We start from the raw sequence: 18,119 nt of genomic DNA, 5'->3' as shown, positions 1-18,119 counted from the left end.
AGCTGCACTGTCTTTCTCCCTCACAAACTAGACTCTCTCAACTTGTTACGGATCAAATAATCTGAAATTAATGGATACAGAGTAAATTAAAGCAAAAAACAAAGAAATTAGGAACTGGCTCGTTCACTCTAAAGAGCCGGTTCACTCGTTCACTTCAAAGAGCCGGTTCAAAGACTCGGCTCGTTCGCGAACGTCACATCACTATCTCAAACACGGAGGTCTCCCTCTCCGCTGAGCATGCCCGGCCTGTTAAATAGCCTGTAACCGTAACAACTGTGTGACACAAACTCAGTGCTTTGGTCATTAAATAATGTCGGGCTCGGTTCGGGTTCGGACAGAAATATGCGGCCCGTGCCACACTCCACACACAAACACACGGAAAACCGGACATTATCATCAGTTTATAAAAAAACCCCGGACGCCCCGGACAGGATGTGAAAAGTGGACATGTCCGGGCAAAAGAGGACGTATGGTCAGCCTACATTTACCCACCTGAAAGACTAAATGAAAACATTTTGCTGGTCTTCAGTAGCTTTACTCTAGGTGTAACTGCCAACTCTCGTGCCTTTACTCAAATCAATTATGCTTTAAATTGAATGGGGGGCATCTGTATGGTATCTGTAAAGATACAAAATCGATATCATATGCATAAAATAATGTCACAATTAAGTGGGCGGATAGGCCTACACATAAATACCCTATATGTCACACATACATTTGCAGTTCTACATCATGACACTGTTGAGGGAAATCATTAGGCTAAATAATAGGGGACCTGACACTGACTCAATTATTTCACCCCCTTCACTGTGGCTGCGGCATTGAAATGAGTAACATCTGTATGTGAAATGGTTAACAAAGGACGACACAGGCTATTTCCACATATGTAATTAATTAGGCTATTAATTCACACTACGCAACTAAATAATATATCACACATTTTTTTTGGATAAAATATATTTCATATGCATAGCATATAGGCCTATTTATTTATTTTATTCGATTCTGTGCTTGCATAATGTTGGGTGTTACATTTTTAATAGAATGGCCATTCTACCCATAAATATCATGTATATATATATATATACCCTCTTGGATTTTATTTTGACGTTTTTAGACTTCACTTCCGCTTCCTGTCTGCCCACCGCGCTACTGTCTGTCCCAAATGAGAAATGAAAAAAGGAATTTGCAAAAACCAAAATTGGTTTTCTGGTTTTTCGTTTGGAAACAAAAAAGGAATAGATCACGGGTCAGGGGTCAGGGGTCAGGGGTCAGGGTACCTTCAGGCAGTTCGTTTTTTTCGTTTTAAACCAAAAACGGAAATACCGTGGTTTTCCCGTTTTTTTCCTTTTTGGTTTAAAACGAACTAACGAGAAAATGGAGCCGTGTTTCCGTTTTTGTTGTCAGAATTAAAAAACGAAAAATGACAAAACCAAATTCAAATAACAGCCCGATTTTGGTTTTTTGCAGATTCATTTTTTCATCTATTGTTTTGGACAAAAAGTAGAACGGCGGTGACATCAGAGGCGGAAGTAACTTCAAAATAAAAGACAGGAAGATAAGATTGCCTATAAAACTTATAAATATCCTATAAAACTTTCCCATGTATCTTTTATTTCCACCTACACCTGATGTTTTGCACATTTTGAAAAGCTGCCTGCCATTGCTGTGAGGAACTTTTTATTCATAAAAATAGAAATAAAATGTTATGATAGCAAATTTTATGGCTACAGTAAAACTTGTTGTTCAACCATAACGTTCAGAGACTAATAAGGGAAATCGTCATGCACATTGTTCCCATGAAGAACATATAGGGATTCCCTCAAAGGTTGTGTTTTAATATTCATTCACCGAATTGTTTGCAATAAAGTAATCGAGGATATAATAAATTATCGTGTGTGCCGCGTTCTTACTGTTAACACGGGTTTTCTCCATAACGCATCGTTGTGACAGTGAAGTGTCAAGCTGATGTTTGTCCTTTTTACCAGCAGATGGCAGTAGGCCTATGGATTTATTTGCTGTCAATGAAAGCCTGGTTTTCTCTTAGTTTCTGTTGGATTATACAGACCTGCAATTCTTCAGGTTATTGATACGGACAATTCAAATTATATGCAGCATATATTTACTTTTATATTGTTGTATCACACAGGCCTATGTATTGTTGGCAGAGATGGGCAGCATTTTAATTACATGTATTTAAAATGTTAAAATCTGGTTAATAATCAATGATTAATCGATTATTTTTAAAAATATATAAGTTAGTGGCAGCCCTAACTGTATGCAACACATCTGATTCATATTATTTTAACCCGTTAGTGTTTCTTGCAATGTCCCACACAAATAAACTAATAAATACATTACTGTTGAACATTAGAATGTGATGAGGAACCTTTAATGTTCATATGAAGGCAAGTGAAGGAGCTGTTATTTTACGTTCTAATAACCTTTCCTATTTTAATTTAAACTTTTTTATGTCAACCTCCCAATGAGGTGCAGGTTCCTCATCGCTGCCCTTTGCATTGAGGCCCTCCAGACTGGAGCGCTATGGACCGCTTCGTCTTTGGTTTGCAGTCCGTCGACCGCCAGTAAAACAAGGAAGAAGCAGCCACCGAAAAACAACTAAGAAGCCGCCGAAAACAACTCACCTCATTTAGACAATGCAAACTTTTTTGAACCCACCTCTTAAAAGAATCAGAACAGGAATCGTTAAAATTCAAACAATGCCTGATCCTAGTGCTTTTTAAAAAAACATAAAATAAAATAAATCGATTCACATGAAAATCGCGATCCTTTTCTTCGACAATTCCGAATCGATTCATTAATGCAAAGTATCAATAAAAAAAAAAAAAAAAAGCACTAGGATCAGGCACGTTTGATTTTAACGATTCCTGTTCTGATTCTTTTAAGAGGTGGGTTCAAAATGTTTGCATTGTCTAAATGAGGTGAGTTGTTTTTCGGCGGCTTCTTTGTTGTTTTCCGGCGGCTTCTTCGTTGTTTTTCGGTGCTGCTTCTTCCTTGTTTTACTGGCGGTCGACGGACTGCAAACCAAAGACGAAGCACGGATTAAAATTGTTTACAAACTATTTAGGGGAATCGAAATTAAAACTTCTTAATGATTCTGATGAAACTGAAATGTTAGAACAGGTTCAATTCGATTCTCGACGCCCAACCCTAAGCAGCACTTTTAATTTATTTTTTGATAACTTGAATCTATTATTCTTGAAGTCACTGAGAACTCAGTTTTCATTTGTGCAAGTTAAGCATGAACAAATGTTACCTTTTGTCTTAAGTTTGCCTTTGTATGTTTGATTATTGCAATCAGTTGATTTGACTTTTTCAAATATAAAAATGCACCCTTATGTACTGAATCAAGAATCAATTTTTGAACCGGGAATCGTTTTGAATCAAGAATCGATTGTGAATTGAATCGTGACCCCAAGAATCAAAATGGAATCGTGAGTAACCAAAGATTCACATCCCTAGTCATCATGGCTCAGGCAGGATGAAGATGGGGCCTCCGCGCAGTCTGTGCTGCTCCTGAGAATCACCGGTCCAAACCTCCCGGCGGACACGTCCCCGGCAACGCTGAGCACTGCGAGAGTCTCCTGACCGTTTCATTTTTAATTCCAGCCAGGACAAAACAGGAGTTTTTTTTTCTTGTTTTCATTGAAAAGTAAAGACTTGTTAAAAATTTGTTATCAAACTGCTTGTGGTCCCCACTTTACGTATGTTGTGGTCAACACAAGCCTGGCCTTAATACTAGTAACTTTAACTGGTACACACTACATTTTGAATCTGTCATTACTGTGCCACTTCAATATTATTCAGTTTGGATCATTAGATTAGTTATATTCAAAGAGTATAAACAAACTGAGGAACGTAAGGGTGACAATGCTGCTAGCATCGTTCTGTAGGACTATTTAAACAAATACAACACAGACATCAATACAGTTGCTTGGTTTTATGGACTTGCAATCACATCCAGGCCATAAATGATAACATAGTTGTACTTTTTAATCCCAGTTTTCATGAAGTGGATATTTGTCGAGGCTCACTGTTGCAAGACTATGTTATCCCAGTACAGGTCAGGCCCAGCAGTAAGGAGGACCACCCCACACTCCGTCCATAGCAGTCCAGTCTGGAGGGCCTCAATGCAAAGGGCAGCGATGAGGAAACTGCACCTCATTGGGAGGTTGACATAAAAAAGTTTAAATTAAAATAGGAAAGGTTATTAGAACGTAACATAGCAGCTACTTCACTTGCCTTCATATGAACATTAAAGGTTCCTCATCACATTCTAATGTTCAATAGTAGCTAAGGTGTTTGTATTCATGTATTTATTAGTTTATTTGTGAGGGACATTGCAAGAAACACTAACAGGTTAAAATAATATGAATCAGATGTGTTGCATGCAGTTAGGGCTGCCACTAACTTATATATTTTTAAAAAATAATCGATTAATCATTGATTATTTTATTCGATTAATCAGATTTTGAAAAAAGGCACAGGATGTATTTTTGTGTGACATTTCTATTGTCAGAGTAGGTGATAAAACATTTTAAATACATGTAATTAAAATGCTGCCCATCTCTGCCAACAATGCATAGGCCTATGTGACACAACAATATAAAAGAAAACAAGTAAATATAGGCTGCATATAATTTGAATTGTCCGTATCAATAACCTGAAGAATTGCAGGTTTGTATAATCCAACAGAAACTAAGAGAAAGCCAGGCATTCAATGACAGCAAATAAATCCATAGGCCTACTGCCATCTGCTGGTAAAAAGGACAAACATCAGCTTGACACTTCACTGACGCAACAATGCGTTATGGAGAAAACAACGCAGCACACACAATAATTTATTATATCCTCGATTACTTTATTGCAAACCATTCGGCGAATGAATATTAAAACACAACCTTTGAGGGAATCCCTATACGTTCTTCATGGGAACAATATGCATGACAATTTCCCTTATTAGTCTCTGAGCAGCAACGTTATGGTTGAACAACAAGTTTTACTGTAGCCATAAAATTTGCTATCATAACATTTTATTTCTATTTTTATGAATAAAAAGTTCCTCACGGCAATGGCAGGCAGCTTTTCAAAATGCGCAAAACATCAGGTGTAGGTGGAAATAAAAGATACATGGGAAAGTTTTATAGGATATTTATAAGTTTTAGGCAAGCTTATCTTCCTGTCTTTTATTTTGAAGTTACTTCCGCCTCTGATGTCACCGCAGTTCTACTTTTTGTCCAAAACAATAAATGAAAAAATGAATCTGCAAAAAACCAAAATCGGGCTGTTATTTGAATTTGGTTTTGTCGTTTTTCGTTTTTTGATTCTGATAACAAAAACGGAAAAACAGCTCAGTTTTTTCGTTTTAAACCAAAAAAGGAAAAAAATGGGAAAACCATGGTATTTCCGTTTTTCGTTTTTGGTTTAAAACGAAAAAACGAACTGCCTGAAGATACCCTGACCTTGTTTGAATTTGGTTTTGTCATTTTTCGTTTTTTGATTCTGACAACAAAAACGGAAAAACGGCTCCATTTTCTCGTTTTTTCGTTTTAAACCAAAAAGGAAAAAACGGGAAAACCATGGTATTTCCGTTTTTGCGGTTTTTGGTTTAGAACGAAAAAACGAACTGCCTGAAGGTACCCTGACCTCCATCGTGGCCCATTTTTCAATTTGCTAGTTTTGATGTGAGCATAAAATCAAAAATAAGAAAAACAAACTGTTTTTTGTATTTTTGAATGTGATTATTAAACGAATGATGAAAAAACAAACCGTTTTTTTCATTTTTTGATTTTTGATTTTAAATTGAAAATGGAATGAACGAATGATACACGGACCTTTGTGGCTTAGTGGATAGGGCAGGCGTTGTTGCCGCAGTGGCCCGGGTTCGACTCCAGCCTGTGGCCCTTTGCTGCATGTCACTCCCTCTCTCTCTCCCCCTTTCACGCTTGACTGTCCTATCGATTAAAGGCAAAATACCCCAAAAAATATCTTAAGAAAAAAAAAGAAAATAAGAGCTGTTATGTTAGAATGATCTACATAAGGAGCAGGTCTTTCTTTATGGAGGTTACCATGTTATACTGTCATGTTTCTACAGTAACCAAACACTTTCTCCAGATAGGGCCATTCACGTTTTTCTGTCAGCCGCCATAGTAAGAAGCTCAACTGCAATGAGCAGTGCTGGAGTTACACTGGTCCAAAACATAAAACTCCTCTATTCAGTGTTTCAATTAGTTTAAATTGCCTGGTCCATTTGTTTTGGAGAGGAAGAGACCTCTGTTGATCATTTGGCTCATGGTAAAAACCTGCTGAATGTTTGGATTAGGACATGGTAAGTAAAAAATAACTTATGAGAAAAGAGGGGTGAGCTCTCAGTGGCATGTTGTGAGTGATACATGAAACTGCTTTATTCAGTGATTTTAGCGGTTTTGTGCACCTGGTCAGTTTGTTTTGGAGAGGAAGAGACCCCTGTGGATAATGCGGCTCCTTAAAAAATACTTTCTGAACAACGAACACTGATGGAATTTTAACTGGGAGAAGTTTCAGATGGTTGCCATCCTCACTGCTAGATGCCATCAACTCCCCCTAAATCTAAAACCGAACCCTGAAAATTTGCAAATGACTACATGATGTTTTAATAGTGGCTAAAGACTTCAATCCTATTTATAATATTGTATACCAAGATCATAATGGCCAAGATAAACACACTGTTGACCTATCCTGTTAGCAACAGGTTGAGATGTAACTGAGCAAATAATCCAAATTATGTCATGAGTGAAGCAGCAGCTGGATTTCAGAATGGGCAGGAAAAGCAACATTTTCAAACACATACTACACCTGAGACCTACCCACTGCTGTTAATGTGGCTGCTACTGCTTTACATAGCAATGATAGTACAAAGGCAGTGTTAACTATGTGTGGTAGAAAAAAACTGCGAGACTGCACTCACTCTGTAGCTTGTCCAGCAGCTTTGTTCGGGATGCCGTGCCTTTGCCTTCCCACTCTGCTTTGGCTCGCAGGTCCTCCGCATGACTGCACATCAGGTACCTTCAGAACACATGATGACATTTTCTCAGCTACTGTCAAACACACACACATCTGCTTTTACAAATCTATCAATCTGGGCCTGCCCTGTCATGCAACTCATATAATAAAGGCTCCCCTTTGACAATTACTACATAAAAAACAAGCAGGAAAATGTAACTGAATTTTAAATGATACACTAACACCAGTGTCACTTTGTTTTTATATTTATTGATGTCATTACTGCCCATGACAAGTCTAAAACCACAAGTGTATCTAATAAGTATATATATTCTATAATGGGATATTGTGAGTATAAAAATATTAACAAAAATATTGAGTAGAGGAAGGGGGATAATATTATGATTAAAAAAAACATCTGAGAATAAAGTCGTGAATTTGTGAGACAAAAAATTGCATCTTCTGTAAGATTAAAGTGGCAAGTTTACAATAAAAAACTTAAATATTCCTTTAGTTTATAAAGTAAAAATATGACTTCAAAGACATTTATGACCCGTCCAATCTGAATTAAGACCTTTTAGGGCCTTTTATTAGAAAATGCATATAAACATAGTTAAGGACTTTTTAAGGGCCTGTGCCCACCCTGGTGGATAGGAGGGGGTTAATACACCTAAATATAGACCAAATAAATAAACACACTCTTGATCTAAGTACAGCTTATTGCTTTAAAATAAAGTGCAAGCCCACTTGCCAGATGTTTTGAAAAATATTAGATTCAAACTCTATTCAAACATTATTTCAGCTAGCGGGTATACATGAAGAGAAGAATGGAATGCAGGAAGAAAATAAAGAAACGTGATGGTGAACAAAATGTTTTCACACATCGATGCATCGAGCTACATTACATCGACAGATACAAAAAATAAATTTGCCTTCACATATAAGGTTATCCATGGAAGAATACAGTAACAATTTCATTACAACAAAGTCCATGACTTTTTCAAAATTTTCAATATTTTTTACTAATTCAATGACTTATCCAGGCCTGGAAAATGTGATTGTGAAATTCCACGCATTTTCCAGTTCTTCCATGACCGTGGGAACCCTGTCCCCGTTAGCCTCAATCAGTGATGTACGTCCCTGTGTGACTGGTGTAAGCTGTGCAGCCTTCAGCCACTATTGGAGTCAAGTTCTGCTGATAAAAATAGCTTGTAAAACATCCTATTGCACCGATTACTAAGGAGAATTCTGTCACTATGGCGGCATCCATTCCTACATCTTAACATGTAATATTCACTTCAGTTTAAATTAGTGTCTTATTACCACCTTTTTCTCATAATGGCCCCAGCACCAAATCTGACTTTCTAACACGTAATGGTAAATACTTTTAAACAAATTTAAGGGTTGTGTCATACAGACACAGTTGTATGTTCCTCAAACACACTGATGAGGTGATCCTCTCTTTTCTCTGTCTGTGCTTACACAAAATGAGTAAAAAAAAAAGATGTTACTAATCTGATGATAGAAATGTGCTCCCTACACTGTGACAAGAGAATTTTGTAGCATTAAGTTGTTACATTTTACTCATGTAACTGCTGGCTAGTTAGCTAACTAGCTTGGTAATTCCACCATGCTCTCACGCTACACTGGTTACAGCAAATGAGTTATACAGTAATACGAGACTGTCAGCGTTCACGGCTCTGTCAGCTTGTCACCACCTATTTACTTCAAAATAGCAACAGCCAATGGGGAAACACCAACACCAATGTCATCAATAACTTCAACCATTGGTGTGACTTCAACACTTCCTCACTCAGTCACTCACGGACAGACTTCCGCATTTGTAGGGCTGGCTTCACATCTGCGGTCCAGCCAAAATGTATCATCTCAGTGAATATCCAGATTTTTATCTTGTAAATTATGACTTCAGTCTTATCGCTCATGGCTCTGTATTTTTCATTATTTTTTATTTTTAGGGCCTACAATGGCTCCAATACGCTGTAATAATATTTGGCTAGCTTTAAAAAGTCTGACATTTATAGGTTGTTTTTAGTTGTATCATCTTCACAGCATTAGAGTGAAGAAAGCTTGCAAAAAGGTGCACATGAAACATTACACATGAAGCCCTACTGGCTTTGGGAGGCTTTGGTCAGTCTAGTCCAGAGTTCAGTATCTCACATCAAGAATATCTACCACATGCTAAATTTGCTATGGATACTCAAGGTCCCCAGAAGATGCTGTCTTGTGTTCTTGTTGCTTATAGTGACTGAGACTCTCCACTAGCTCTTTCCTCAGGCCAAACTGTCAACTATGCATTTAAGATACTGAACCTCAATCTGGAACTTTATGACCTCACAGTTTTTCATGTGATTACAAATTTGTGTGATGTTTTGACATAACTGGCATATGAGATCTTGGATTTTGGCCAAAAACATGCTCATCTTTGAGTCCAAGAGGACATTTGTGCCAAATTTGAAGAAATTCCCTCAAAGTGTTCCTGAGAGATCGCCTTCACGAGGATCGGACAGACAGACTTACATATGTTTGCATGGACAGATAACCTGAAAACATAAAGGCTCTGTCCACGGCTTGTCGCCGGCACAGAGGCATAATAAGCTAAACCTTTACATCAAAATAATGAGTGACATTTCACATTGTAAATGTTGTAAAATTCTCCCTGTAAATGATAATTCTGCTTCCATTGGCATTCCAGAGTATGTCGTAACTTCCCTGTCCGCTGGTGAACTAACCCGCTCAGAATGTGGATTCGCTCTGTGTTGTACTTGAGAGGAGTGAGCTCAGCTCGGAGGACCTGCAGGGCCTCCAGAACCTTCCCATCCTCCAGATACTCCAAATACTTCTGCTGCAGCAACAGGAACTTCATCCGCTGCACAGGAGGACAAGGGGCAGACAAAGCAAATACATGAAAAAGGACATTAGTCATCACAGCCTGTGTGTTCTGCAACATTTACCCACAAAACATCAAGAAAGAATATTGTTCCATTATCAAAATTCCAATACTTCATTACAAACACACATGCAGGAATTTAGTGTTTATTTTTTTCTATTCAAACAGACTGTACATAAATGTCTTCTGTACATTCGGTAAATGTGTATGAAAGTATCCATCAGTTAATAAAACTCTGAGCATCACATGTTTGGAACACACTTCCAACTGACAGGGCAATGACTGTGGTACTTACCGTAAATATGAAAATGTTGATTTTGGAGAACACTGTAAACATGATCTCAGGATCTCATCTTGCTCTGTACATCAGTGTCTACCTAGAATATTTTAAGTGTTTAAAGTGGTTGTCTGTTGAGGTGATGACCAATCATATAACTGTCTCTGCCCAGTTTGTCGACATTACGAAATATACGTGCCATTGAGGGAAAATTATGTTAAATAAAAACTAGGGCTGTCAAACGATGAATTTTTTAAATTGTGATTCATCACTGAATGTCAATAGTCAATCGTGATTCATCGCATGTTTAAAATTTCATTATTAAGCATTTGTATGGAAATATCTCAGCACACCCAAAAACAGCAGGTGCATAGAAGAGAGGCTGTAACCCCAAAATATATAAAAATCAAAAAAGTGTCCCGCACACTGTCTCACGCTCTTATTTTCATTTCAACGTTTAACGTTGCTTAAATAAAATGAAAATAAGAGAGTGAGACAGTGTGCGGGAGCCTTTTTTGATTTTTATTATTAAGCATTTCAAAACAGTTTTAAAGTCCTTATGATCAAGGTGAAGTCGTTCTAATCAGAGTGTCTTGATTGGAAATCAAATGAATGCAAAGAAACGTACTTTTTGATGTTGACTTTTAAATTCATTCCTTTCAAATCAGTGCTGCACTGCTCAATGGGTGGCCATGCCATCCCCCCAATAAATTTGCTAGCCACCCCACTCGCCAGTGGGGACCAGGCGTTAGTGTGACCTCCCATAGGTCCGACTACCCACTAATCCGACCATGCAGGTCTACGGCAAGTGTTATCGTTTTAGTCCCATAATGTCGACCGCCCATTAATCCGACCATTTTAATGCCATTATTCCAACCGTCGGATTTCATACCCAGTAGTGCGACCTCCCGTTACTCCGACCACAGCACTTCCAACAGAAGCAGTCTGTGCATTTCTCTCTCACTGCACCGGCACGGACTGTGAGGACAGTTGCGTTTATCTCATCGACGGGAAATCACATCCATCTGCTATATGTGACATACATGCCCTTATTTGGATAACACATCCTGGTATTTCCCACACATAGAGCCTATTGACAGCGTAATGCGCTCTGGCTGCAGATGTATATTAAGCAATAATCCGTTCTTGCAGCACGTCTACAGAAAGTATTTTGTTAGAGACAAACCATCCATCCGTCTGTCATCTCACCTGTACTAACGTTTTGCCTAGCCTTGACCAGCGAATTCATCAGTTTGTAACAATTCGCCAACAACAGAAACTGAGGCTTATGTCACAACGCTAGTTTTACAGGTCACGGGAGGCACAGGTTCACAGTGCCAAGCTGAAACCCCAGATATAACATGAAACCCCAAAAAAACTTAACTGTTTTTGCTTTTAAAATGCAGCAATAAATTGTATAAAAACAAAAAGGACTCGTATGGTTAGTTTAACTCAACAACTTTAGTGTAATTAAATTAAATCAAACTTAAATTAACAAGCATCCGGCTCGGACGATTCACTCAATTAACACAGCGTCTCATGCCGATACAGAAAACAAATAACCCCCACTGTGCATTTACTGCTTGTTTATTAATTCCGGTCACGTTTTATGTGTGTGAGATCCTGCTTGTGTGTGCGTGCACCTTGAATATCATATGTGAGGCTATTTCATAAATAAAATGGTGGTGAAAATATTTAACTTTGCTAGACGGCATTTCTCTGAGCCATTCGTTAAAAGGAAATAATTTATTTGCTGTGGAAAGAAGGCAACATAATGTGGAATTATAGGTTAAACAATCTTTGCTTCCTTTAATTTAGTTTGGATAACAGTAGTAGCCTAATAGTAGCTGCAGCAGCAACAGCGTTAGTTGCCAACAGCTGTCTTGTTTTTATTTCTTTATTACAGATATGCAACGCTATTTGGCCATGGTAATCGCCGCTTGCTGTTGGTTTGCAGGACTTCTGTTTTTCTGCTGATGTTGTTTTTTTTATCTATGTACACTGTCTTGGTTCGTCATGTCAGAGGTAGTGAGTTTTGGAGTACAGACATTTGTTTGTTTTTGCATCTTCAGCACCAAGGACAGCGCTTAAAGTGATTTTGTTATAACCGCTGCCTGTAACAGGCTCGGGGACATCTTCAGCACCAAGGACAGCGCTCAAACTACGGTAGTTCTTGTCTGCTTTTGTCATGTGGTGAATTCTATTGTTGACAAAAGATGTTTAAAAGATTTAACTGCTGTATTGTAACTATTTTCCCTAATGTATTATTGTTCATGTATCTGGGTCTTATTTTATTTTATTTATTTCATTTGTTTGTTTTTGTGTCACTCACACATACCATTATTGTTTGCTCATGAGTCCATTCAGAACACTCATGTACACACACACATCACACATTCACATTCATATGTATTTATTTTGATTTTTGTTATTTTTATTTACTTTATATTTTTAGTTTGCCATCATCATTTTTTGTATGTTAATTTTGTGCTCTACATAACATTGTGAAATTTTAAAATTTAGGTGGAGGCTTCAAATAAGCCTGCTGGGTTTTTCGCCGTTATTCTTGTGTATTTTTAAACTGTGCAAAATAAACTAAACTAAAACAACTAAATACCAGGATGTGTTATCCAAATAAGGGCATATACATCACATATAGCAGATGATGTGATTTCCTGTCGATGAGATAAACGCAACTGTCCTCACAGTCCGCGCATAGAGACATTGCAGCTGTTTAGTGGTACCACTGCTCTGTGTTTACTGAAAGGGGAAAGTTGCCTGATCCCCCCTGAAATGTAACTTTACTGTGGTCGGATTTTTGGGAGGGCGGACTAATGGGATTCAAATACTAGGTCGGACCTTTGGGAATTTCAAGAATTGTAAATCTAATTCTTTTTGTATTACATTAAGCAAAGATATGAGAGTTTGTTACACATAATGTATAGCCTGGTAATCAGAATCAGAGACTACTGATCCCTGGTGGGAATTTTTTTTTGTAACTGTAATAATTTTTTTGTATTACATTAAGCAATGATATGAGTGTTTGTTAAACATACTGTATAGTCTGGAAATCAGAATCAGAAAGACTATTGATCCCTGGTGGGAAATTCTTGTTACATAAAGCAAAGATATGAGTATTTCTGTACTTGCTTCTGTTTGTATCTGCCAGTGCCTGCTTTTTCCCAGTAATTGTTTTGATTACAATAAATGTACACCTTTAAATTAAGCTGTATATGTGTCTTTTTAAGGATAAGGATAACTAGCCTATTTTAAAAACAATGAATTGCCTAACACATAACACAATAAAACTAGATTATTGTGGAACTCAAAATGTTAACTGTACTTTTATTAGTCAATGCACATTAGATCATTAGTAACATTAAATGTAACACAATAAACCAAAGTATATCAGTAGGCATTTCCTTAAAGTCTGTGTAAAGCAGCAAAAATGTCTGTTATAAGTTTGTCACATCACAGAAATAAGTGTCATTAATCACTGAGCCAAATTTGAAAGATTAAAAAAATTGCTAAGTATATAAAATTAGCTCTCAAAATCATGGAAAAACAAGCACTTCTCTCTGCTGGGAAACGCTGGGGGGGGGGGGGGCGTGTCCGGAGGGGTATGTCTGCAGCCATTCAGTCCACGTCCACTCACGGGAGGGAAGCCGCCTCTGTGTACTGTACAAGGACGTAACCCCGCACCTGCAGCTGGCATAACGGGAGGATGTAATCCAGGGAAGGAGAGTGTCGGTTCGGCTCCACTGACTGAAAATATTTTTTCCAGCGGATGTCTTAGTTACAACATGATTAAGCTAACTGGATGATGTCCTGATGTTAGCTTTGCTGCTGCTGTTAGCTTTGCTGCTGCTGTTAGCTGTCCCTGTCAGCTGCAGCCACTGATGCTTTCTAGACATCGTGATTTCCCAAAACTGAATAAATACCACACATAGCAACACAAAACTGCTTTGCTAGTTCAATCATGTTGTAACTAAGACATCCGCTGGAAAAAATATTTTTTTCACGGACCATTTATTGAGTTACTGAGTTATTACAGGCACCGCTAACGGCTAACGGCTAACAGCTAACGGTTAGCCCAGCTAATCTACGATAACCATGTTATTAATTACAAAACGTGCACACAGAAATAGCAATGTTTGTTCAATCATTGTATTTATAGACTTTACAAACATCAGATTAGTCTAAACGGTGATATAGTGACCTGAAAAATGTGAGATATATATACACACTGTGATATAGTGACCTGAAAAATGTGAGATATATATACACATTATATTATATATATATATATATATATATATATATATATATATATAGGTCGCTCTTGTGAAAGAGGTTTTTAAATCTCAATGAGTTTTACCTGGTTAAATAAAGGATAAATAAATAAAAATAAATATATATATACACACACACACACATATATATATATATATATATATATATATATATAGCTAAACTCTGCTGGTTTTCTACCCGGAAGTATTTGTGAACAACAAGGCGATTCCCTGTATTTACTGCTACAGCCTCAGGAGGCGTGTTTGTAGCAGGGATAGCTTTGTTTGTGAAGCCTAGCTCCACAATTCAATTGTAAATGGTTTTTTACACATTTTGAGGAATACTTTTATGACCTATTTAAAGCTATAGTTGGTAATGTTGGAGAGCTAGCAAGATTTGAAAGCGGCACCTCCTCTAAGCTCCGCCCCCTCTTCCCCCTCCCGTCAGTGCTCCGTCCAAAGCCACGGCCCCACACAAGCTTGAACGCGCATCCTGCAGTTGGCAGGGCAGAGGAGAGCCGAGTAAAATAACAAATCCCCCCAAAGCAAACAAATAATTACCTGTCCAACAGAAAGACAGCAACCTCTGCATCACTTTTCAGGCCCTTCAGCTTCCTCAGTTGTCTCCACCGTTCAAAAGCTGCACGGATGTTGATGTCTGGTTTGTCCTCTCGCTTTATCCAAAGCCTTTTTCCTCGCAGCCTTTTCTGCCTCTGACTTTCCTTTCTCAGCCTGTTTAGCGGGGCGAGCCGTTACAAATAACGCTGGAAGTGATACTTTTGGCTGCATTTTCTCTGCCATTGTTCAGCAAACTCCTGCTAACTTGGTATTTCTGCTGAGGAGTGTGCTGAATATTTCCGGCAACGGTGACACGTGATGAGTGCATGCAGGGAAGGAGGGACGGAGGGGGGCTCGGGCAGGACGAGACATGAAGGCATCTGATTGGTCCTTTCCATTCGCACCGAATGGCAGGGATTGGTCAGAGTTTTTACAGGCCTGCAGCTGCCACAGAGGTCTGATTTTTTTCATTCCTTTTTCTGAACACATTATGTATTGACTACTCTCAGGTTGGAAGGACCATTTCACCCAATATAACAAGAAGTGTTTCTGAACAGGATTACCAACTATAACTTTAATGTGTTTAGAAGAAAATAGCAGAATTTGCTTTACACTGACTTTAAGTCTTTCTGATAGTTTTCTACCAGCCTATACTACAACAGTATAATAAAATCCTGAAATTATGGCTTTTAGTTTTGGTGTGCCACCCCAAGATTTAAAGTGGCCCCATCTGGCCACCACTATGAAAAATTTCTGGAGGCGCCCCTGGCACTGCTACAACAGTGTGGTCTTGAAACCATGACTTTAGAGGTAGGAGACAACTTCAAAGGGCTGATTCTGTCATATACAGTGCTTTTTTTTTGGAAAGAAATACATTGTTCCAGATAAATACTCTGATATAATTTTGTTTATTAACTGACATCCAATGATGCTCAATTAATGCAACAGCATTTTCATTTTTCGGGAGTTCCAGTTTAGTTGCTTTCTCTGATTAATACAGGTCCTGTATAAGTGAAACTATTGTATTGCCGGCAGTAAGACATATGACCAGTTACAACATGCCAACCTGAGAACATCCTCTTGTATGGTGGTGTGTCTGTGTTGCTTTGCAGATGTACCTCAATAGTTCTTTGTTATCTTTGGCGATGCAGTTTCCCGCTGACATCAGTCTGATTAGTTGCATCTGTATGCTTAGCTCGTAGGCGGTTGCTCAAACTCAAAATATTTACTTACTTAACTTATTTACTATTTTGAACACTTAATAGTACTGCACATTGTTCTTGACAATTCATACACCTGCACAAAATCTTGACTGTTATGGAGGTATTTTTGTGTCTTTTTGTTACAATCATATAAAACTGTTTTGAGAGCATAGTTCTTGAACTGCAATCAAAAATCAAGTTTGTAAGCAAAAACGTGTGATCATTTTGCTTATAAATCAGTCCTCTTTGCTTGCGAGTTAAAAAGTTTTGCTTGCAGATCAGTCCTCTTTGCTTGCAAGTTAAAAACTTTTGCTTGCAGATCGGTCCTCTTTGCTTGCGAGTTTAAAAACTTTTGCTTGCAAATTCAACTGCACTTAATGGGCGGGGCCTATGCTGATGGATGAGAGAACAGTTTCTATTGGTGGGTTTGACGTGGCTACATACTGAGCGGGCTGCACCCACGATTCCCTCTCTCCCACTGGAAACGCTCAACAATCGGCATTACTGCTACACCCCGGGGCATCGACGGTACTGACGGTTACGCCATACAATAGTTCTGCCCTGGCTAAACAAAAACAATCTACATGCACCAGTTTAAATAAAACATTCTTGCCATTATTAGGCCTAGTCCACACGGACCCGTGTACTTCTGAAACCGTGTATTATTCTATGCAATTTGGCTGTTTGGCCACACGCAACTGCACTTTTGGGCCCCCGAAACCGCGTTTCTTTGAAACCGGAATCCAGGGTGAAGTTTTTGGAAGACTCCGGTGCCAGCGGTTGCGTGTAGATAGGATAACCGCAGTATTTTATTACCTGTCTCCATTGTTTGATGTCAGAGCGACGGTAAATAGCTCTTTTCTAAAAGTTTACTAACTACTAAAATCCCACATCCTGTGTTAAATACAATGTATCTTAACTATATTTACAATGAAGCTTGATTCTGCACTATGCACTTAGCCCATATGTGAATGTTTACCGTTGCTATGGCAACAAGTGAAAGCTGACGTTAGCGTCAGTTAGCTTAGCTCAATCATCCGAGAAACAATAACCCATAAAATTATAATTCAACATATTTAAACAAAATCAACAACAGCTACCTACAGTTACAGTCTTTAAAACCTTAGCTAATGTGTTGTCACAGGTTAGATTGTCAAAATTAAAGTAATAACAGCTTAAATCCCTGAGGAACTACACTAGCATTAGTGATGGTTGCATCCACTTGTATGCAGTTACCTTACGTTACAGTTACACAATATAACGAAGCACAATACAAACCATATAAACAAATTATCTATTAAGGGTACACTCCTAAAATCTGAAGGTGCTTAGGTGACATTTACCCACCTGAAAGAATAAATGAAAACAAACAGTGATTTTGCTGGTCTTCAGTAGCTTTACTCTAGGTGTAACTGCCAACTGAAGAACGCAGCGCAAACCAACCGTTTATATACCCAGATTTGCTCTCGTGCCTTTACTCAAAAAAGTTATGCTTTAAATTGAATGGGGTGTATCTGTATAGTATCTGTAAAGATACAAAATCAATATCCTATGCATAAAATAATGTCACAATTGAGTGGGCAGATACACATAAATACCCTATATGTCACACTAACTTTATTTGTGAGTGTGCTATCTGCTGTCTTTGGATATCCTATGCATAAAATAATGTCACAATTGAGTGGGCAGATACACATACAGTTGTGCTCATAAGTTTACATACCCTGGCAGAATTTATGATTTCTTTGCTATTTTTCAGAGAATATGAATGATAACACAAAAACTTTTCTTTCACTCATGGTTAGTGGTTGGGTGAAGCCATTTATTATCAAACAACTGTGTTTACTCTTTTTAAATAATAATGACAACAGAAACTACCC

At 38.1% G+C, this 18,119-nt stretch overlaps 1 protein-coding gene across 10 annotated transcripts in view; it reads right to left on the bottom strand.

Moving 5' to 3' along the window:
• wdr26a (WD repeat domain 26a) overlaps nucleotides 1-18,119 on the bottom strand; it is a 175,178-nt gene that overhangs the window by 105,462 nt on the left and 51,597 nt on the right. For 9 of the 10 annotated variants that reach the window (XR_007570051.1, XR_007570049.1, XR_007570048.1 and 6 more), the window contains exons 4-6: nucleotides 9,753-9,889; nucleotides 6,968-7,065; nucleotides 5,856-5,975 (exon numbers count right to left, since the gene is read on the bottom strand). Coding sequence is in view for 5 of the 10 variants with exons in the window: in XM_050045794.1 (XP_049901751.1) it covers nucleotides 5,856-5,975; nucleotides 6,968-7,065; nucleotides 9,753-9,889 (355 nt within the window). In the remaining 5 variants the exon portion in view is untranslated. The remainder of the gene's footprint in view (nucleotides 1-5,855; nucleotides 5,976-6,967; nucleotides 7,066-9,752; nucleotides 9,890-18,119) is intronic. The other variant, XM_050045796.1, reaches the window with a different exon arrangement.

Source organism: Epinephelus moara, chromosome 6 (genome assembly GCF_006386435.1).
Source record: "Epinephelus moara isolate mb chromosome 6, YSFRI_EMoa_1.0, whole genome shotgun sequence".
Taxonomy (NCBI): Eukaryota; Metazoa; Chordata; class Actinopteri; order Perciformes; family Serranidae; genus Epinephelus; species Epinephelus moara.
The sequence above is the reverse complement of the archived record's forward strand: the minus strand, read 5'-3'. Positions and strand labels throughout refer to the sequence as shown.